Source organism: Antedon bifida, chromosome 2 (assembly GCF_963402885.1).
Source record: "Antedon bifida chromosome 2, ecAntBifi1.1, whole genome shotgun sequence".
In the NCBI taxonomy this organism is placed as follows: Eukaryota; Metazoa; Echinodermata; class Crinoidea; order Comatulida; family Antedonidae; genus Antedon; species Antedon bifida.
This window is the reverse complement of record NC_136227.1, coordinates 25,441,256-25,463,622: the sequence shown is the minus strand read 5'-3', so window position 1 is coordinate 25,463,622 and position 22,367 is coordinate 25,441,256. Positions and strand designations below refer to the sequence as shown.

Sequence of the window (22,367 nt, the reverse complement as noted above, 5' to 3'; positions counted from 1 at the left end):
CATCAGATACGATTGTTTGTGATTAATACAAATTACATGAGTTGCGTGTACGTACGTCTGTGTGCGTTGCGTTATAGTGCGAAACAAGCTTTAAGGAAATGTCATCTTAAACTAAATAAAAATGTATGTGTTTGTTGAATATGATCGATATGGATCAACTATTGCTTATATAGCTTATGGCGAACGTTTGGAGTCAGCCGTAGTACGCGTTGGAGACAACGAAAATGCCGATGCCAATGCTCCGTGTGGAAGTCCCGTAACTACGATTGACGTCAGAAACGGACCAGTCATCGACAAGTTTTGTGCTGCCGGGACGAGGGGAAGATACATCAGTGTTCATGTTGCTAATTACCTCACTTTGTGCGAAGTAGAAGCTTATTCTGCAGGTAAGTAAAAAGAAAACCCGTTACTAGTAATTTGCCATAGATGGATTGATACAGATTCTGTGATAGTAAACAGAAAAGCATAATTTATTATTTTATTTCTTTTTCGTGGGTTTAGCCCACTTTTATTCATTATTCCATTCATGACAAGGATATACAAAGATTACATATTTTAAAATGTGTTTATAACATGTATGTACAATTATATGGTTAAAAGAGATATCTTTTTTAAAACATAACATACTTGGATATCTTTTCAAACCTAAACATAATTGGTTATATTAGCACATACCCCTATTTCTTTCCCTCCTTTTCATCTTTCTGTTTTATAGTAAAATACAATAAGTGTATTAAGTTGTACATTCTATTCTTTTTAATTTTTCTCAAAACAGAAGAAAAAAAAAGAAGGAAAGAGAAAAGAAAAAAAAAACGAGTTTTCATTTCGATTTTATGAAATGTGATTCATTATTTATCTTTTACTTTAGCCCATTTAATGTGAGCTTTATTTACATTACAAGCATAATTTATTATTTTAAATGTAAACTAAATAAATAATAAAAACGCCTTCTAGGTCGACAAAAATGATCAACAAGCATAAAGATGTATTATTTCTCAAAACATGAAAATAAATTATAATTCCTATTATAATTATATTCTATTATTCATTATTTTTAAAGCGCCTTTCCAGAAGATCAAAGCGCTATACAAAGAAAATGATCAGAAACCACATACAAAAATAAAAATAAAAATGCTAATTAGGGAACGTTTTTAGTTGTTTCTTAAAAATACGAGAACAAGAAGCCTGTCGGATATCCAGATGGATGCTGTTCCAAAGTTTCGGTAATTATAACTACTATGTGGCAAAAATAAAATAAAATCAAAACAAAAATAATTGTTTTCAGGGGGATAATAATCTTTAATCAAACACAAGCACTTTGATTGTTACTGTAATCTATGTAAAATAAAGATACACGAGAAATCAATGTCGTATTTTAGTAATGTATACGCTGGCATATTCACACCATCATACATCATACATGTTTCAACAATATTAAAAGTAACTGCCGTCTGAAAGGCGATGCTTTCAATTTTACGTTGAAATCAATCCAAATGACTTCTTATCGGTACAAAAATATAAATAAACCGTCTGCAGCAATTCAGAAATATAGATTAATGCAGAAATTGCCCCTGTACAAAAATGACAACGCGTTGCAATATTTAAACATTACAGAGTTGCTGAGTCAAGGCCGTTTCGCTATACAAAGTTCTGTGGGATGGAGTGGCGTAGCAAGCAGAGCAGTTGATGCTTCGCACTCTGGTACCTACAACCATAATACCTGCACTCACACACGTAAGTTAAATGGGATAATACATGTTTGTTTGATATAATTTTTTTTAGGATATCTAATTGTTTCCGAGAAAATGAAAATAACATTCTTTATGTAAGATTCTGTTGTTTGTAGTTATACGGGAAGCGGCAACAACGGAAAATAATGGAAATATATCTAAAGTATATTATATTGTAATATATAATAGAATATCAATTGCACTGTTCAAGGGCAATTGCTATTGTTGCTCAAAAGAGATCTGCATTTTTTATGGCTGTTTTACTTTACCGTTTTGATTTACCTTTTTGCTTATTTTATCTTATAACTCCATTGAGATCTAGCCACTGATATCAACTGAACATTGTCATTTTTCAGTAATTTACCTTTCGATTTATATTATGTTATATTGTGACAATAAATGATTATACTTTAGAGCGCCAACCTCAGAATTGGTGGAAGCTCGATCTTGGGAATTCTTACTCTGTCACACACGTGAGAATTTACAATAGACAAGGTAAGCAATCATCATTCATTCTTTAACTCGATATTTAAAATAATATAACACTTACCTTATCCATATTGCACACTATGTTAAAACACTTACAGTACCTTATACATATTGAGACCACTTTTAAAATACCCTATACATAATTATTGAGACCACTATGTTAGAACACTTACCTTACCTTATACATATTAAAGATGTATTGTCCCTTTGACTAATTCAAAAAAAAAAAAAATAACAGATTTCGGAAAAAGGTGGGTCATTTTGAAGTATCATAATAGTTATTAACTATCACCAAAAATTTGTCGAAAAAAAAAATCATTTAACTGAAATACAGACGTTTTTTTTGTTAAAAACATATCCCATAATGAAATGCGTTTGTTTGGCTACTCTGTATGCATAATCATAAAACTTCCTCACGATCTGTGTGAAAATACCTTCTCAACCGTGACGAGTTGTAAACAATCCTAATAAGCATATGCATAATGCGTACTCGTGGTTTGAAATCTTTGTTTACTTTCGCTCGCGACGATTTTCCAGACGAAATGTAATCAAACTAATTTACCTGTTAATTACGTAAACTTGTTACTTTTGGCTGGAATTTTCGACTTAAAGTGAATAACTTTAATATTACTTTGATATGGCCAATTTAAATTTAGAATATTTTGACATTTATTTTTTTGTGTTTCAAGGGACAATACATCTTTAAACACTATGTTAGAACACTTACCTTATATATATTGAACACTATGTTAGAACACTTCCTTATACATACTGAACACTATGTTAGAACACTTACCTTATACATACTGAACACTATGTTAGAACACTTACCTTATACATATTGAACACTATGTTAGAACACTTACCTTATACATATTGAACACTATGTTAGAACACTTACCTTATATATATTGAACACTATGTTAGAACACTTCCTTATACATACTGAACACTATGTTAGAACACTTACCTTATATATATATTGAACACTATGTTAGAACACTTCCTTATACATACTGAACACCATGTTAGAACACTTAACTTATACATACTGAACACTATGTTAGAACACTTACCTTATATATATTGAACACTATGTTAGAACACTTCCTTATACATACTAATAATTCAACATTTATTAGTTTCTATCAATGGTATAACAATACAATAAAAAAGAATGATAATTTATAATGAGAAAATACAAAAAATACCATTAATAGAGGATCTTGCAAGAAGAGAATACTTGTCACGCAAGACCCATAAACAAAAGAAAAAAATACATTTGTATATAATTATTAAATAAAATAAAAAAGTCATGACAAAAACAGTTTGAAGCTCTAGTTTGAGTACAATGATAACAAATTACTTTTAAGTTTTTTACGAAAAGTTGGGAGAGAGGAAGAGTTAACAATACTAGTATCTAATTGATTCCAAATTAAAGGGCCAGAAACATAAATAAAGTGGGAAGAACTAGTTAATCTTACAAAAGGAATAGTTAACTGAAACTTATGAACAGTACTTCTTAAATTATGACCATGGTTGAAATCAGCAGTGTTAAATAAATTCATCATGGGAGAAGGAAGATTGTTAGAAAAATATTGAAAGACAAAAGAGGCACTTTGCAATTTATGTATATCACCTAACTTCAGTAACTTAAGTTCATAAAATAAAGGTTCAGATGGAGTAATGCGAGACGTAAAAGTAATATTTCTAATAGCACGCTTAATCAGCTTATTAAGTTTATCGAGATGTGATGGATAGTCAGCAGCCCAAATAATGTTACAATAATAAAGATGAGGTAAAATTAAAGAATTATATAATGAAAGAAGGATACGCCGGGGAAAAGTGTGCTTAAGATTATTTATAATCCCAATTGTTTTAGAAATTTTATTTGCAATATGATTCTGATGACTGGTCCATCTCAAGTTTTCCTGGATTAAAACACCAAGGAACATAGTCTCTGACGTTTGTTTAATGTTATCTCCATTAATAAATATATTGTAATCAGTAAGGTCTAACGATTGACGTTGTGTATGAAAAAGAATGTAATTGGTTTTCATGGAGTTTATAAGGAGTTTATTTGAGATGAACCAGTCATTATATTTTGACAATTCATTATTAACTATAGAAAATAAAACTTTTAAATCAGAATGAGAAAAAAATAGTGTAGTGTCATCAGCAAAGGAGATGACATGGAGGGTGTCACTGACTCTGGATAAGTCATTTACGTAAATTAAAAAAAGGAGAGGGCCAAGAACCGATCCTTGTGGCACCCCACATGTCATCTCCTCCTCTGGTGATATACAATTACCAAACGAGACATATTGCTTCCTCATACTTAAGTAACTACGAAACCAGTTTAAGGTAATACCCCTGATTCCATAATTGTTAAGTTTATTAATAAGTATATGGTGATCTATAATATCGAAGGCCTTGGATAAGTCGACAAAGACAGATAACAAAAAATTGTCTTTTTTCAAAGGAGTTTGTTACATTATTTATGAGATCAAGGATCAAGCATACTGAACACTATGTTATAACACTTCCTTATACATATTGAACACTATGTTAGAACATTTCCTTATACATACTGAACACTATGTTAGAACACTTACCTTATACATATTGAGAACACTAGGTTATAACACTTACCTTATACATACTGAACACTATGTTAGAACACTTACCTTAAACATATTGATTTTAGAAAACTTACCTTATACACATTGAGAACACTATGTTATAACACTTACCTTATACTATTATTAAGAACACTATAAAACTTACCTTATACAATTTGAACACTATGTTAGAACACTTAACTTATACATATTGAACATTATGTTAGAACACTTAACTTATACATATTGAACATTATGTTATAACACTTACCTTATACATATTGAGAAACTATAGAAATTACCTTATACATATTGAACACTATGTTAGAACACTTACCTTATACATACTGAACACTATATTAGAACACTTGATTACATGAATGTACAAGAATGAAATGGAAGAACAAAAGCGGTGTCGAAATTTATGAATAATAATAGATTTTAATCAATATACAGTACCTATTTTTTTTTTAAATTTAAGATTGCTGTAGAGAGCGATTAGCTGGAGCCATCGTCCGTGTTGGCGATGACGAAGGCATGACGTCAAACCCTCAATGCGGAGATCCAGTAACACCTGAGGAAACTACTGCATCATCCATCGTTGACCGACAGTGCGATCCTGCACTTGATGGTCAATACGTCAGTATATCCCTAGAAAACAACTACCTAACTCTTTGTGAAGTCGAAGTATGGGGAGACGGTATGAACTAATTTATTACCTTAACGAATTCACGAACAGTAATGTAGGCCTAATGCCTGAAACAGGTCTGCTGAATAAAATATTATAATGAATAATATTTATAATAGGTTAGAAAAAGAAATACATAAGGTGCGAATGGAAAAAACTGTACTTGACCTGACCTTTGATCATAAATCAATAATCACCTTGTAGATCCTGTATATCAAATAGTCTAGCATACTGTAGTACAGTTTTTTTCCTTCTGTGCGAAGGAAGAAACTGTACTATGCTACTTTTTGGGTGTAGTCAGTTATTCATTTGACCTCAAATTATGAACACCATATAAATGAGAGGTACTTCCCGAGTTTAGAGGAAACAGATTTTGTCCTGCAACCAGTAGCAGTTGTGTTGCAAAATGTTGCCAGAAAAAAAGAACATTAAGCAAACAGAACTCAGTCAGCTGAAGATCGAAAATAATTATCATGGGTAGGCTTTGCCATCTGTAATAACTTCCATTATTAGTCTCCATTGTACATTTTAATTCCAATTAAAAATAAAAAACCTTTTTGATCATTTTCAGGAGATATGTCAAGACCTGTGGTTACCGAATCTCCATCTGGTAAGACACGCCGATGGTCATACAAATCAAACAAATGATTATCTTGAATGTTTGCATAGGTCATGCATTAACAATTATTTTTGGAAAAAAAACCCATAATAATATTAACAATAATAATTATATTAAAATGTGTTGTGGTTTTGATCAGAATATTTTCATAATTATTATAATGTTCAATTCTTAACATAATTGATAACAGGCAAAATAATACAGTATCAAAATCCTGAGCGCCCATAAGACAAATACATTTGTCATTGTCAACAAGTAGTCAGAATATTGCTCCCTCTCTACAAATCATAACGTAAATTAGAATAAAATGAGCATTTGATAAGAAAATGAAATTAATCTTCAATTTTTTCCTATTGCAACATATTATTTTTATATAGCTTTCGGTGTATGGTTTTTTGAAGAACTGACTTAATGTTAAAAAGTAAATTTTTTTTGGATTAAGGGTTGTTGTCGGCTGGAAAACCAACTGCTCAGAGTTCATTAGGATGGCAAGGTTTATCGATGAGAGCCGTTGATGGCGATTACGGCGCAAGATACAACCAGAGAACTTGTACTCATACTCGTGAGTTTTTTCATGAATGTGAATGAATACATATGTGGTTATTTTTCTATTTCTATTATTACAAATAATAAGTACCTTTAATTTCTCAATTGTAGGCATAACATTTACACGTATAAAATTAAGTGTGTTTTGTTTTCCACGTTTAGAAAACGACAACCCAAGTTGGTGGAGAGTTGATCTTGGACAATCACTAACTGTACGATATGTGAGGATAAGGAATCGAGCAGGTCTTGAATTTCATACCATCATTATTTTTACCTTATAATTACTTTTTACGATATTTTCATCGTTTAAATTCTCAGTAACTAAGCAGTAACATTATTGGACCTTTTTATTATTATTATTTACTATCTCGTGAAAATTATTCCATAATGTGTTTTAGATTGCTGCAGTAATCGATTAAATACCGCACAAGTTCGTGTTGGTGACAACGAAGATGTGATGTCAAACGCTGAATGTGGAGAAGCATTCACTATGGAAGACATCACCAATGTACCTTCCCCAGACAGAATCTGCAATGGCGATGAAGGCCTTCAAGGACGGTACGTTAGCGTCAACGTAAACAACTATCTAACTCTCTGTGAGGTTGAGGTTTATGACGGAGGTGAGTTTTATTCCCGTACAATTTGCATTAAGGGTTCCTATTTGATGTTTTTGTGACGTTGAACATTAGTAGTCTAGCCACTAGACACGGCATCTACAAAACAAAATTAGCCATCAAACATTCGGTATAATTTAAATATATATAAATAAATGTATAATTCTCTTAATATAACAGTGTTGCTTACTGGAGGTACTGCTACTCAGAGCTCGGATGGATGGGGTGGAGAACCTGCAAGAGCAATTGATGGAAACCGAAATCATCTTTACGGGGGCCGCTCATGCACACACACCCGTAAGTATACACAATCACACGCGTTCTTGATTAGATTTTGATTTGAAGGTAAAATAATACAAAATAAAGAGAGAATCTAAACATGTTTGTGAAGAGTGTACTGGAATTTTGCATAATAACATTTTTATAGCGCCCTTTTATGAATAAAATTGACAGTTTTTATCCGATCTGAGCTGAGACTTCTACCACCAGCGAGTGATCCTCAAACACTTGTCAATATTGTGGCTATGCATGGATTACGGTTCTGCTGTCTTAGTCAATCACTTACTATACGTAAAAAAACAAAACAATGAAAATATGATTGAAAAGAAATAAAATGAAGGCACATTCCTGAAAAGATGAATAGCATATTGGGTGTGAACAAAGTTAAAAAAGGATTTTTTTTTAAAGAAACAAGGATGACCCATTAGTTTACTTTTCATTTTTCTTTCTTTTTAACAACATTTAAAATCGTTACATTGGCAAACGAAAACCATTTTTTTCCTAATGATGTTGCTCAAAAGAGTACAATTATAGTTATAAATAATTGACATAATGATATAATACCATTTTAATAATTTCCAATGTTAAATCAGACCCCTGCGGAGAACATTCATATAACTGGGTTTATGTTCTATATAATTATCTCTAGTTTATTTTCCATTTTAGGCTGAAAATATATATTTCCTCTTGGATGCATCTGATGAATGCTTTTTATCATTATACATTTTCTTTATATTATTTTATATTTTGTCTTCGTTTTAGAGCATGAACCTAACGCATGGTGGAAAGTCGATCTTCTGGAAACTTTTGACATTACTTCCGTAACTATTTTCAACAGGGCAGGTACGTAAAACTTACAATGCTTTCACTCCGGAAGTGCGTACACCCTAAGTTTATTCATACACAAAGCCGAAAACTTAGTCTTTTGTCATTACATGCAACAAGAGAAACAGATGCTAGATGATAATTCATTTTCTTCTAAATACCAGATTGTTGTACAGATCGGATAGTCGGTGCTATGGTTCGGGTGAGCCGCGAAGAAGATAGCCAATCTGGTGAACAATGTGGCGAACCAGTTAGTAGCATTGATGTTTCACGCTCACCCAGAATCGTCCGAAAGTGCACACTTAATGGCCAATATGTTTCGGTTACCGTCAGTAACTACCTCACCCTCTGTGAAGTGGAAGTTTTTGGAACACGTAAGTGAGAAATAAACTTTCATGTGTTTAATTATAAATCCTAAAATTCAACATCACGTATCATTCTGCCGCAAACAAATCCAAATCCCGGTAAGATAATGATGCACGGGTAATAATGACGTTAGTTTTATTGGCAGCATATTGGAGGATGCCAATAAAACTAACGTCATGCTACTAGATATCGTTTTAAGCGACACAAGCGCAGCAATAAAAGTCATATAAACACTAAATTTAATTCGTTTATTAAACCAATTTTTGTTGGTAGTTGTGGTACACCATGACTGAATTATTCAAATGTTTGACTAATGTATGGGCATGTTGGAAGTTATGCTATAAATGAGTTTATAAAATGACTCGTTGTAAGCATGTTGTGCTGTAGTGCTCTTGTATTATTGGATAGTGGGTAAGGTTTGTGTTGTGTGTTGTTTGATTGTGAGGTGTCTGAGATTATAGACGATAGCCATGGGTACGAATATCACATATAATTAAATTCTAATCTAGCTTTTCGTTTCCTTTTCTCAAATAACGTATGTCTAGACACAAACAAAGCAACTGTTTGTATAAAGCCATCCGACCTTAGAAACAAGTGCCCTGTGTTGAGCCGTGAAAACAAACAAACAACCACATTTGTGCAAACATGGCACCCTCAAATGTACATGCAAATCTGTAAAATGTATAATCCACTAATATGCATATCACGCCGTTAAATGTGCAAATGAAATTCTACAAATGTGCAGACCTGCATTTTTATATATTGTTTGCATACGGATTTATATGAGCTTTGGTAATACTGAAAATAGCATGCAATTTGAATATTGATTCAATTTGTGCAAGAAAATCCTCACAAATTCAAATTGCATAAATTGTTCAAATCGCGCATAACAGAAATACAGTAAATACAATAAATAATGTTTTGTGAATTTCTTTAAAATAAGAGGACAACTATAAGGGAATTTCGACGGTATGGAAGTTACCTTCTCCAGCAAGCAGCGTCCTAGTCCTTGAATTTACCTTGAATTGCAATTTTATGATATAAAGTGGCTATATCTTGAAATCATTGTTAGAAAAACCCGTGACTGTCTAGAATTAGGTTATCATTTTTAACGATTTTGGTTGAAAAAAAAAATTATTTGCATATTTGTAGAATTTCATTTGCACATTTAACGTCAAAACTGATCGTTTTTACATTTAATGGCGTGATGTGCACATTAGTGGATTATACATGTTTACAGAATTGCACATTTGAGGGTGCCATGTTTGCACAAATGTGGTTGTTTGCACAAATGTGATTTTTTGCACATTTCACGGCTCAATACCCCGTCCTAAAATAAAGCCAGACAATTCATAACCAGGCACTCATCATTCGTGCGAGTAGAAAACAATCATCCTTTCTCTGTTAATAATTATATTATTTATTTCTTTAGCTGATGCTGACACCATAGCTGCACGAGAAGCAGGTAAAAAACAATTACTTTTTATAAATAATAATAATTGACTCCTCTTAAAAACAAACCCCAAAAAATAGAAACATACATATTTTTTCATAATGCTACTATTTTAGCTGCCGCTGAAGCCGCCCGTTTGTTGGCAGAAGCAGAACGAGCAGCAGAAGAAGCACGGCAGAGAGCAGAGGCCGAGGCGCTGGCAGAGGCACAGCGTGTTATAGAAGAGACCAGAGGGATAAGACTTGTAGGAGGTTCTTCCGAAAGTGAAGGAAGAGTCGAAATATTCATTAACAATGCATGGGGTACCGTATGTGATGATTACTGGGACCTGTTTGATGCATCTGTTGCTTGCAGACAAATGGGGTTCACGGCAGGAGCACTGGAAGCACCAATGCAAGCCAGATTCGGACAAGGAGAGGTAGAAATCTTTCTAGACGACGTTGCTTGTACCAATGCACCCTCAGAGACAGCTTTAGTAGGTTGCTCCAATTCTGGAGTCGGTACACATAACTGTGCTCATAGTGAGGATGCTGGGGTGGTATGTAATAGTAAGTTGAATTTTTGATTTATATAAAAATAACAAACAATACCAAAATATGTCTAGTTAAGCTGATGAAGAAACACATGGTTGGGCGTGTTTCATAGATTTTCGAGATGTTGCAATCAATATCTCACACTGGTCATCACTCACATGCCTAGTGCGTCTCAGACTCCTCCTTCAGATACGAGTAATAGATCTCCATATTGCTTGAGACATTTTAAACACAAATCATGGTCATTGGGATACACAAAATCGATCGTCGCAAATACCGTACAAATGTTTTAATATTCTAATAGCAACTTTGTTTCCTCCTAGCTGGGGAACCCGAATCCGCACCCAGCGTACCAATCAGACTTGTGGGTGGAGATGGAGATAGCGAAGGTAGAGTCGAGGTTTACGTCAATGGTTTTTGGGGAACGGTTTGTGATGACTCTTGGGACATTAATGACGCGAATGTCGTCTGCAGACAGGTGGGATTTGAACACGGTGCACAGGATGCCCCAATGCGGGCACACTTCGGCCAAGGTGAATTGCCTATAGTTCTTGATGACATTGTGTGCTCCGGAGCAGAAACTGCCTTTTTGGCTTGTGGAAATGCTGGAATCGGTAGACACAACTGTGCTCACTCTGAAGACGCAAGCGTTATTTGCAACAGTAAGTTAAATTCCTTTGGACGACAAATGTATACTTTATAAAATATAACCCATACAATTTTGATTAGAAAAGAAAATAATGAAAGAAAGTTACTCCCAACGATACAATAAACATTATGTTCAAAAACTATTTCTAAAAAAATATCTAGGGCCTATTAGAAGATTGCAGATTTACTTTATGTTAACGCAATGCCCGAATAACTATTGTAAAATCCAGAAACATAGTCAGTGTTGCTTTTAAGTCACAATCAGAATAACACATACCGACAAGAGACATCATAATCATAATAAGTCTCAAGTTGTGTGAAATATACATTTACTAAGATTGGCAGTGGTTTTCATGATCTAAATTGATTTATAGTATACAGAGTTCAACCTAAAATTCTGAAGAAAAAAAAAACAGATGTTATAGAGATATACTGTAATATTATTGTTAACATTTACAGTATGCTAAAACTATCATATATTTTAATTAATCTGTTGAATACAAAATTAAACTATTGTTTTCAGCGATGGCACCTGCTCCTGATGTTCTTGTACGACTGGTTGGCAGTGAAAGTGAAAGTGAAGGGCGTGTGGAGGTTTGGTCTGAAGGACGATGGGGAACAGTTTGTGACGACTACTGGGATTTCGAAGACGGACAGGTTGTGTGCCATCAACTAGGCTTTTTAGGAGGGGCACGTGAGGCACCGATGCGTGCTAGGTTCGGGGCAGGTAGTGGTGATATTATCCTAGATGATGTGGCATGTACTGGAAGCGAATCAAATATCTTTGATTGCACCAGCATTACACGCCACAACTGCGGACACCATGAAGATGCTAGTGTGATCTGTTATAGTGAGTAACCACTTTCAGACTAAAGGGTACTTCTTTCACACTTGCTCCGGTCCGGCTTTGGCTCCAGATCAGGTTCGCGTCAGATTGTGCGTACAGCATTATTGACTCGCATAGCACATTTTAAAGATTGACCATAGCCGCGTGGAGCGTCGCGAAAGTAGGTCGCTGATTATGTAATCTATGTAAAGAAGTAATTATTATACTGTACTAAATGCAACACATATATAATACTTTCATTTAACACGTTTATTCACGCTCGTTGAATTTGGTATAAAATATGTTGGTGCTGATGATGACGACATTGATAAGCAAAATCAACTACAGAAGGAAAACCTAATCCAATCATAATCCCCATCCTCAGAAACAAAACACTTTAATAACTACATCTCATAGTAGTTGATGAATCGAGTCGATGCGATGATATCATCACGCCAGAATCCAATATGGCGTCCAATTTTGCGGAAAAAACAATTGTTTTGAAAAATGCATTTTTTTTCAATGTAAAATAATATCTTAACACAAAACACGAATCCACACAAATGTGGCTCTATTTACAGTGCCCCCCTCCCCCACTCTTCCCAACATTAGGATGGCGGATCCAAATTTTGATTTAGGGGGTTTGGTTTGGGTTGGGCGGGGAATTATTTGCAAGGGCTTAAAAATTGTAAAATTAAGTGCTGAATTTAAGATACAGACTGAGTGAGAAGAATCACTGATCAATGTGAAGTGTTTTCTTTTTAACCGAACTCTAGAACGTACAGTTTGCAAGGTTTTAATTTGTTCAGATCTCTTGCAGGTGTACAATTACAATGTTAAGCTTCTTTAATTGAATGGAGCAGCTAATGGTAAAAAAATAACCGCAGACCGCAGTGCAGTGGTCCTTAATTGGAGGGATCTTTAATTATGATTCCTATTGCATTTCGACATAGAAACAACAAAAAAATTTTTTTTCCTATGCCGCCAATTATAGAACGCCTAAAGCAGCCCAGTGGCCCATCAAATGTCTAAAATTAGTGTTTAAAAAAGAAGTAAATTTCATATTGTCCGTTCGTTAATTCAAAATAAGAGGTTGTCTCTTAGCCTTAGATAGCTCTTATAGGCCTACTAAACGCCACGTGATCTGGCATGGTGTAAAGAGAGAAGTAAAGCTGTAAACACGCAAATTTCTATACAAAAGGCTGGTGCTCAATGCGATTTCCTTCTTCCTTGGACGCATGTAATTGTAGAAAGCGTTGTCGTCCCCACACATCATTTAATCATTTTTCATTTGTAACTAATGTACTATGTTATTAAATATTCACAGGCAATGAAGGAAGTGAGGGCAATGTTCGACTCATTGGAGGATCAAACGAACATGAAGGCCGTGTTGAAATTTTTGCCCAGGGAAGATGGGGTACAGTATGCGACGATGCTTGGGATACTAATGATGCTAACGTTGTTTGTCGTCAGCTAGGCTTTGGTAGCGCACGTGAAGCCCCACAACAGGCCAGGTTTGGACAAGGAAGAGCTGATATTCTTCTGGATAATGTTGGTTGTAGTGGATCAGAAACCAGTCTTATTAGCTGTTCTAATATTGGAATAGGAGTTCACAACTGTGCTCATTCCGAAGACGCCAGTGTCATATGTACTGGTAAATATTATATAATAATATTAAAACGAAGATGTTTACAGTATATTTACATATTCAATTACTCTTTTTCTATCTGCTCAAAAACGGGATGGGTGGATCTGCACCGAAGGTCTGCAATGAAGTTAAAATTTATTAATGAATTTAATTAATTAGGCGTTCAAACTCCTAATAAAGTTTTAAATGAATTATTAATTTTAGAGTTGCTCTATTTCAATGCACAGAATATGTTAACCAAATTTGGCCTCGGGTTGCGAATAATTTCTTACGATCAATAGTCGATCTTATTTGAATTCTAAATTGATGATGTTTTGAGCTTAAAACACTATACTACTATTCGGCACTTAACGCAATAATAATGCACTTGGTGCACCCGATACAAACAGGGCAACAACCCCGAATTTTGGCTTTAGAGCCCGTGAGCTTACACAAAAAATACACAAGATATTTTGTTTTCATACAGTATTTAAAACAATCGGGAGAAATTACACATTTTGCGAGGCGGGAGAATGACTCAACGTAATTGAAAACTACTCCGATTATAAATATCGGAAGACTTGTGAGGTCTCCGAGAATAGCAATCCGATAACAGGCGTCCGTTTTTATTTTTTGTAGGCCATAATTTGCCTACCAAAATACAGAAACCTATTTACTGAAACAACACATTTGTAAACATTTTTAAATGTTCATTAAAAGGAATGATAAATAAAATATAAGGTTTATAAAAGCGAGAAACTCTCTCTATTATTTTATTAACGCCGCAAAATATCGATTATAAAATTGGCTCGCTATAAAAGTTAGCTTTCTATCAATCATCCAAACCTCTCAAAGCATCTCTTGTAAACGTACATTTTTGGGAGGTTCAACTCTCAGAGAAACCATATCATAATGAAAATAAGTTCAAGTTAAATAATAATGTGTTGCATATCATTTAAAAGCTTATTATATTTCCTAATATTAATAATTGATATAAAAGTAATTTTTATTAAAAAATTATTTCTACATGAATTTTTTTAGAAAAACACATTTTTTGGCTAGAAATGTATTTTTCATTTTTTTAATTCACTTTTTAAACAAAATCAATTTTTATATTTCAATTTTCAGATATCAACAATTTATCATTAATTTTCAAAATTATTTATTACGTTATTCCTCAATCAATTCTGAGATATTTTCACCTATTTCCATTACTATATTGACTGCCTATTTTTTTTTTTTCATGAGGAAAAAAAACATTATACAGAGAAAAAATTACAATGACTACCAAAACAACACATTGCTTTTAAACGTAGATTGGAATATTGGAACGATCGCGAATAATTTATTGTCAATAGATTCAAAATATTGTTTGTATATGTCATCGTGGAGGGATTAGTTTAAGATTAATAACACGTATCATAAAATCCTACAGGTCCTCATCCTAACAGTGAAATAAGACTTGTCGGTGGTACCGATGGAGCTGGTAGAGTAGAGATTAATGTGGACGGCGAATGGGGCACTATCTGCGATGATTATTGGACCTTGGAAGACGCTCAAGTAGTATGCCGACAACTTGGCTTGCCAGGTGGAGCCACATCGGCTCCTGGAAGCGCATCGTTTGGCCAAGGGACTGGACCTATTATATATGATGATGTCAGATGCACTGGAACAGAAGAGGATATTGCACACTGTTCTAACATAGGCATTCGTGTACACAATTGCGGTCATCACGAGGATGCTTCTGTAGTCTGTGGAGCCATGAGTAAGTATATTAATAGAAACAAGGAACTACAAAATAGAGCCGGTTCCTAATAAAAAACTGAAATTGAAATAAACAACCTAGACATATGCAAATTGAGATTGCTATGCTTTCCAACCGGCGTGTTTTAAAGTTTGGCGCATCCACAATATATTACTACTGAATTAGTAGGAATACATGACTATTCCTGTAAAATATGCCTCCTAAGATTAATTTTAAACAAATTAATAATAAAGATTATAATAATGACAATTATATAATGAAATTAATAATACGATAAACACGCAATTCACAAACAATTAGGAGAAATAGGTGAAAGTATGACGACTAATGGAAAACTTTAAAAATGGAAAAGGGCACATATTAAATATTTTAAAAACTATAGAAGCCTCCTATGAAATCGCATCGACGAATTCGCAAAAATGTTATATATGATATGAACACTATAATATTCTTGGAGAATAATACTTATAACAATAATAATGATAATAATAATTCAGGTACTGTATATATTTATTGTCCAAAAAGACGAACAATGGCACAAATAGCCAGAAGGCTGAAACCGCAACATTTTACAATAAAAAAAAGTTAAAATTTATAAGAAAATATATAGGCCTATGCGTATATTTAAAAATGTATAGGCAGTTGAATATAAAAACAACATTCAAATAAAACTAAATAAAGGACGCCAATATCAAATAAACTTGACCAAAAGGGAACATCAAAAAGCTTAGTTTTCCTAAGGCTTCCGATATATAAAAAAATATATATCTAAAAATATATCTGAAATTATAAGCATTATAAATATATTTGGATAATTATTAATGGTTCTTGGATCCTGTGATATCATTAAACGGCAAAATTTAAATTATTAGGATTTTTGACAAATAGGCCTAAGTAGGTATAGCCTAAATTATTTTCGGACCACAAAACGAGTGAGAATACATTCAACTTTCCCATTATTTTTCTGGTCTTTTTCATTCATGTTCATTCATCTCATGTTTTCTATTTTAATTTTGATCACTCATTTTATTACTAGTAGCATGTAAGAATATATTTAGATGAGATGAGAAGAGATCTTTACTTTGTCCAGTTTTCATTCTTTATGTGGTCTCTGAAACCGCCATCACAATTTCAGCATGTACAGGGGTACATTATTTATTAAAACTGAATCACCATACAGGATAGTAAAAGTGGGACGTTTTGGCGTAAATATATCTGTCTAAACCGAAACTGCTTAAGTTGAGTCTGTCCTGGCTTAATAGTGTATTGTCTTGTATGATATGTCTGTCTTCTCTCGTTAATGTAAAACATTACAAAATGTAAACTTATATAATCACAAACAGGTCTCCAAGTTAGGCTTGTTGGTGGTTTCAGCAGTAGTGAAGGACGTGTTGAAGTATTACTTGGAGGCAACTGGGGCACAGTATGCGATGATAGTTGGGACCTGAACGACGCCCAAGTAGTATGTCGACAATTAGAGCTGCCAGCAGCCACATCAGCTCCACAAAGGGCTCACTTTGGCCAAGGGTCTGGACCAATTTTACTTGATGATGTTGCATGCACTGCAAGTGAGCAGAATATTGGAGCGTGTAGAAACAGTGGACTTAGAAGGCACAATTGTGGTCATCATGAGGATGCTAGCGTAGTATGTGGAGCGACGAGTAAGTACAAAAAGACTATGATTGTTGTATAATTACAGAGAGGAGCGGGAAGTGGCTAGTTTATATAAAAACAAAACAAACAAAAAACAGAAAAATTAATAAACAACAATGATAATTATTTATAATGAAATATTCTTTGGCAGCTAAAAATGAATAAACCAAAATAAAAAATGATTGTAATACAATTATTCTAAAGGGCAACAATAAGTGATTATTGCGATGCCGGGTTTCTCGTAAGAATAATTACCTCCACCAAGGAGGTTATAATTTCACCTCTGTATGTTTGTGTGTGTGTGTCTGTCTGTCTGTGAACAGCCTGGAGGCCACAGCTTTTATCCGATATTCACCAAATTTGGCCACAATGATCTATGCCCCAAAAGCTCGGACGAGTTCGAATTTGAGGGGAAAGGGTCATAGGTCAAGGTCACAACTAACAAAAAACTATTTTACTGCCTAGAGACCACAGTTTTTATCCAATTCTCACCAAACTTAGCCACAATGATCAATGACTCATCATATAATTGTGGTTACATTTTGAAGGGTCAGGGTTAAAGATCAAGGTCCACAAAAAAAAATAAAAATAAAAAAATTATAATAAAAAAAAAAACCTCAGCGGGGCTTGAACCAGGGATCTCAACTGTGAGAGGCTGGATACATAACCATTACACCAAACTCTCATCCACTACTTTGTAGTGTGCAGTTAGCCTATTTACACTTAGAACTAAAAAAAAAATGTAAAAAAAAACATTTTTCGGGGGGAATTTTACGTAGGGGAATTTTACAGTAGGCGGAGGTTTGTACTCTCGGAGTACCTTCTAGTTCTATTTATTTCTTTAAAGAATTTTGTTTATCGGATTTTTTTTCCATTAAGAAAACTAGATGTGAGTGCATTATTGTTGTACTTCATTATTCACCTTTTAAAAAATATATTAAAATGGGAAACTCCGAGCTTGCTCTAAGGTAATCCCGTCCGTAATGTTCTTAATTAAAATAAGACTCAGGGTGATAATACTGGGTACATGGAGTTCCATATTTCAAAAACCTTTCTCTCCACAGTCCCAACTACAGTGGAAGTAAGTATACAAGTTCATCCCGACCATAAGACTATTTTAAGGGGGTTGCCCAAGAGTCCTCAGAGGGCAGTAGATACTGAGTATTTCTGCCACAGGCTACCACCGTGGTAGCCTGTGGCGAGGAAATATTTTTTAAATATGGTACTCTCGCACGTAAAATTAAATAGGAATGACACTCTATATCGGGCTACAGTGGCAAACAGATCGTATCACGCCTTTTTCTTTCCGCCGGTAAAACACAAGCGTCAAACAATAGGATAACATTTTTTGCAAGGTCAGAGGCGGTCCCCGACGAAGGTGCTTCCAGTAATGTAAGCTAACCCAGTCAAGGAAGCCCTTCAACAGTCGGACCCAGCATATATTTGGATGCTAGAGAAGACTGCCTCTTGGATGCGACTGGCATCAGTGGGAGGAACGAAACTGTATACTGTACTGTACAAGCAATCCAAACTGTCAACAAACAACAAAAACACTGACCGCCGGTAAATTATGTACGGTAATGTTGACTGCTGGTTCACTGCAGTCTGTCAATTTACATATGTCTATAGTCTTTTCTAACCCTGGACTTCTATAATGTTAATAATATATAATATGATGGATGGGATCTAAATTTTAATTTAGTGGCAGAAAAAAACATTTAGTATGAAATTAAGGGTTTCGCCAGGGAAACTGGGGCAATACCCCCTGCGTCCGCCCCTGATAAGATATCTAAAAGCAATGCGATTTTTTGTTTCTATTGTGTGAAACAATAAACTCGAACTTCAAACTTGATTTTCAAGCACCTAAAGGGATACCAACTTTAAGACTAATTTTTCACAAGTTATTTTTCTCGATTCTCGATTGCTTGAAATGTAATTAAATTGGTCAATAAAACACTGTTTGGTTCTAGCATAGTATCGGTACTGACGTGTAACAATACACACGGTGCAATACAATCAGATCAGGTTTTTACTTAATCTCAGCCCAACAGTTGTATTTATGTGGGGTTGTTGTACGCTAGGACCACGAAAGATAAGACCCCTAAGACCTAAGATCACGAAAGCCAAGACCCAAGACCTAAGATTACAAATATTTACCTTTTGTACCTGCCTTGTATTTTAACTCCAACATTTATTCTGAATACCACACCTTAGAATTAGCACTTTTATGAAAAAGAATCACATAAAAAGTGACAAATAAATTCTTAAATTGATGATTTTACAGACGTTTTTCTCGCACACATACTGTTTGCGAACTTCGCATTACTAGAGGCCTACCCCATGTTCAATATTTTCGTTTCTATGGAACGTCAAAAGAGCAAAAATTATATAGAGGGCTGAAAACTCCATCTATTTTAACGCAATTTTTAGTGAAAATCACGTTACTTGTTCATTTAATCATAATTTTAACAAAGTAAATAAGTAGGCCTAGGTTTAATTTATTAATGCTTGTTACCCTAAATATCATTAGATATTGTACCCACAACAGAATAAATTTTAAAAGGCGATTTAGAGGGCTATTCCCGTTACCTTTACAATACAAAGTTTTTTGTTTCGTTTTCTTTCTGTTTTTATACTTGTACTATTATTGTTGCTCTTTTGGCGCTCCATAGAAACAAAATTATTGAGCATGGGGAGGAATTACAGTATACAAAGAAACACGTCTGTAAAACCATAATTTTAAAGAATTTATTTATTTGTGTTTCTTCTTCCTAAAGTACTTATAAGTCCTAATTTTAAGGTGTGGTATTCAGGATAAAGTTACTTAACAAATTTGGAGTCAAAATACAAGGCAGGTGCAAAAGAAAAACATCCTCCGAACCAATACAATGGAATAAATATATACCAACAAACAACCCGTCAAGTTTTTTTTGTTGTAGAGAAAAAATATACATTTACTCAACGGGCGAAAATAATGTGAGTTTAACTATGTTTTTTGGAAAGTATTTAATTATACTTATGGTAATAAATGAAACCTACTATGTTTAAAATTATGTATGAATAAACAAGTATTGTTTTTACGCTGTAGTATATCTTAGAATTTGTAATCTTACAGGTCTTCGGTCTTAGCTTTCGTGATCTGTCTTAGGGGGTCTTAGCTTTCGTGGTCTTAGGTTTTGTGACACCCCCTACTTGAGTCGTGGATTCAACGCACTCCCGTTGCTAAATCACTTTATCATCAATGTTATCTATATTCAAAAGAGTGTTGATATAAAAATAACCAGTATAAATGGATTATCCAAAATCTATTTCTATACTATTTGATCCCTACAGCTACAAAACTCCAGTATATTATCTGTCATCTAATCACTAACTTTTCTTAAACGTTTCTTTCAATCCTCATTGCCAGTACATTCATATTTAAGAAACGGTGGTCCTAATTAATATGCATGTACTAGGGGACTATTTGGAAAAGGGAACATTCCTTGATGATGAGGAAACAGTAATTGATTAAATATGTGGATTATTGGAAAGTGAATAAAGAGTACCTAGGGATAGGAAGAAACCAATAGGAATGTTAATAACTGAAGTAGGGATAAATAGTGCAAAAGGGTTGTTGATCTGATGGTCAGAGTGTCGCACTAGTACGAAATCCTGCATCCGCCCAAGATTTCACCAATAAAGAGTACCAATACCTCCATAAAAAAGAATAAATAACATTGCATGCTTCCTGAAACAAAAGTGCCATTTCCGGGAATCTAGATGCCATCATTTAGACATTTAGATCCGTCACAAAAATTACTTCAACTTAAAAAAAAACGCAGGCCCGACATTATTCAGGACAAAAATTGTGTGTAAAAATTGGAACGGAGAGGGGAGAGTTTGTAGAATGTTTGATATTCGAATGAAACGTATATCGCAGAAAATGTGAAGAACTCCATTCATTTTCAACTGAATTTTCAATAACAGAAAAAAACATATAAAGGTGATAAAGTGTAGTTTATAAAACTAATCGAAGCCACTATATATATGCTTTTTAGATTTAATTTAATAATATTGTATCTGTCTTCTGTTGTAAATTTATTCTATGTGGACAATAAATAGGCCTAAACGTGAATTTATATTTTGAATAACAGGTTCAGAAATTAGGCTTGTTGGTGGTTCAGACAACAATGAAGGACGTGTTGAAATAAGATATGGAAATGAATGGGGCACAATATGCGATGATCTGTGGGACTTGGACGACGCTCAAGTAGTATGTCGACAATTAGGCCTACCAGAAGCATCACAAGCGCCAGGAAGTGCTAGGTTTGGCCAGGGGACTGGAACTATTGTATTCGATGATGTTCAATGCGCTGGAACTGAGGGCGATATTTCACATTGTACAAACAGGGGAACTGCAAGTCACAATTGTGGTCATCACGAGGATGCTGGCGTAGTATGTGGACAAGCGAGTAAGTATGAAGACATGATTTGTAAATTTAATTTTATTATATTAATTAATTTCGTCTTTTTAAAATCAGTGTTTTTGTTCATTTGTTTCATTTTTAGCTTTAAAGTCATGTAGTATTGAAAGTCATTTGATTTCAATCAATTTGTCTTTTTTCGTTTCTCAAGTCATTAGTGATTTGTCATACTCTTACTTCTACTGGGATTATTGTTTTATTTTGTCAATTTATTTATAACAGCTTCAGAACTTAGACTTGTTGGCGGTTCAAGCAACAACGAAGGACGTGTGGAAGTAAATTTTGGTAATGGATGGGGCACAATATGCGATGATGGTTGGGACCTGCAAAACGCCCAAGTAGTATGTCGACAATTAGGCCTACCAGAAGCCACATCAGCTCCACAAAGAGCTAACTTTGGCCAAGGGTCTGGATCAATTTTACTTGATGATGTTGCATGCACTGGAACCGAGGGGGATATTATACAATGTGGACACAGGGGAATTGGAAGTCACAATTGCGGTCATCACGAGGATGCTAGCGTAGTCTGTGGACAACCGACTCTAAGTATGAAGACATGATTTGTAGATGTACTACCATAAAAAAGAACGGGGAAAACAACATACAATAGAATATTAAT

General features: G+C 34.2%; 2 protein-coding genes across 4 annotated transcripts in view; both read left to right on the top strand.

Annotated features, from left to right (window-relative positions):
• LOC144858790 (YEATS domain-containing protein 4-like) overlaps positions 1-22,367 on the top strand; it is a 163,466-nt gene that overhangs the window by 90,831 nt on the left and 50,268 nt on the right. The window lies entirely within an intron of this gene.
• LOC144858722 (scavenger receptor cysteine-rich domain-containing protein DMBT1-like) overlaps positions 1-22,367 on the top strand; it is a 31,608-nt gene that overhangs the window by 4,338 nt on the left and 4,903 nt on the right. For 2 of the 3 annotated variants that reach the window (XM_078714816.1, XM_078714817.1), the window contains exons 7-26: positions 174-386; positions 1,615-1,734; positions 2,145-2,225; positions 5,322-5,540; positions 6,100-6,138; positions 6,590-6,709; positions 6,856-6,936; positions 7,092-7,313; positions 7,488-7,604; positions 8,349-8,429; positions 8,576-8,785; positions 10,210-10,242; positions 10,347-10,778; positions 11,087-11,425; positions 11,935-12,261; positions 13,565-13,891; positions 15,300-15,629; positions 16,973-17,290; positions 21,419-21,736; positions 21,971-22,294. In XM_078714816.1, the coding sequence (XP_078570942.1) occupies positions 174-386; positions 1,615-1,734; positions 2,145-2,225; positions 5,322-5,540; positions 6,100-6,138; positions 6,590-6,709; positions 6,856-6,936; positions 7,092-7,313; positions 7,488-7,604; positions 8,349-8,429; positions 8,576-8,785; positions 10,210-10,242; positions 10,347-10,778; positions 11,087-11,425; positions 11,935-12,261; positions 13,565-13,891; positions 15,300-15,629; positions 16,973-17,290; positions 21,419-21,736; positions 21,971-22,294 (4,251 nt within the window). The remainder of the gene's footprint in view (positions 1-173; positions 387-1,614; positions 1,735-2,144; positions 2,226-5,321; positions 5,541-6,099; positions 6,139-6,589; positions 6,710-6,855; positions 6,937-7,091; positions 7,314-7,487; positions 7,605-8,348; positions 8,430-8,575; positions 8,786-10,209; positions 10,243-10,346; positions 10,779-11,086; positions 11,426-11,934; positions 12,262-13,564; positions 13,892-15,299; positions 15,630-16,972; positions 17,291-21,418; positions 21,737-21,970; positions 22,295-22,367) is intronic. The other variant, XM_078714818.1, reaches the window with a different exon arrangement.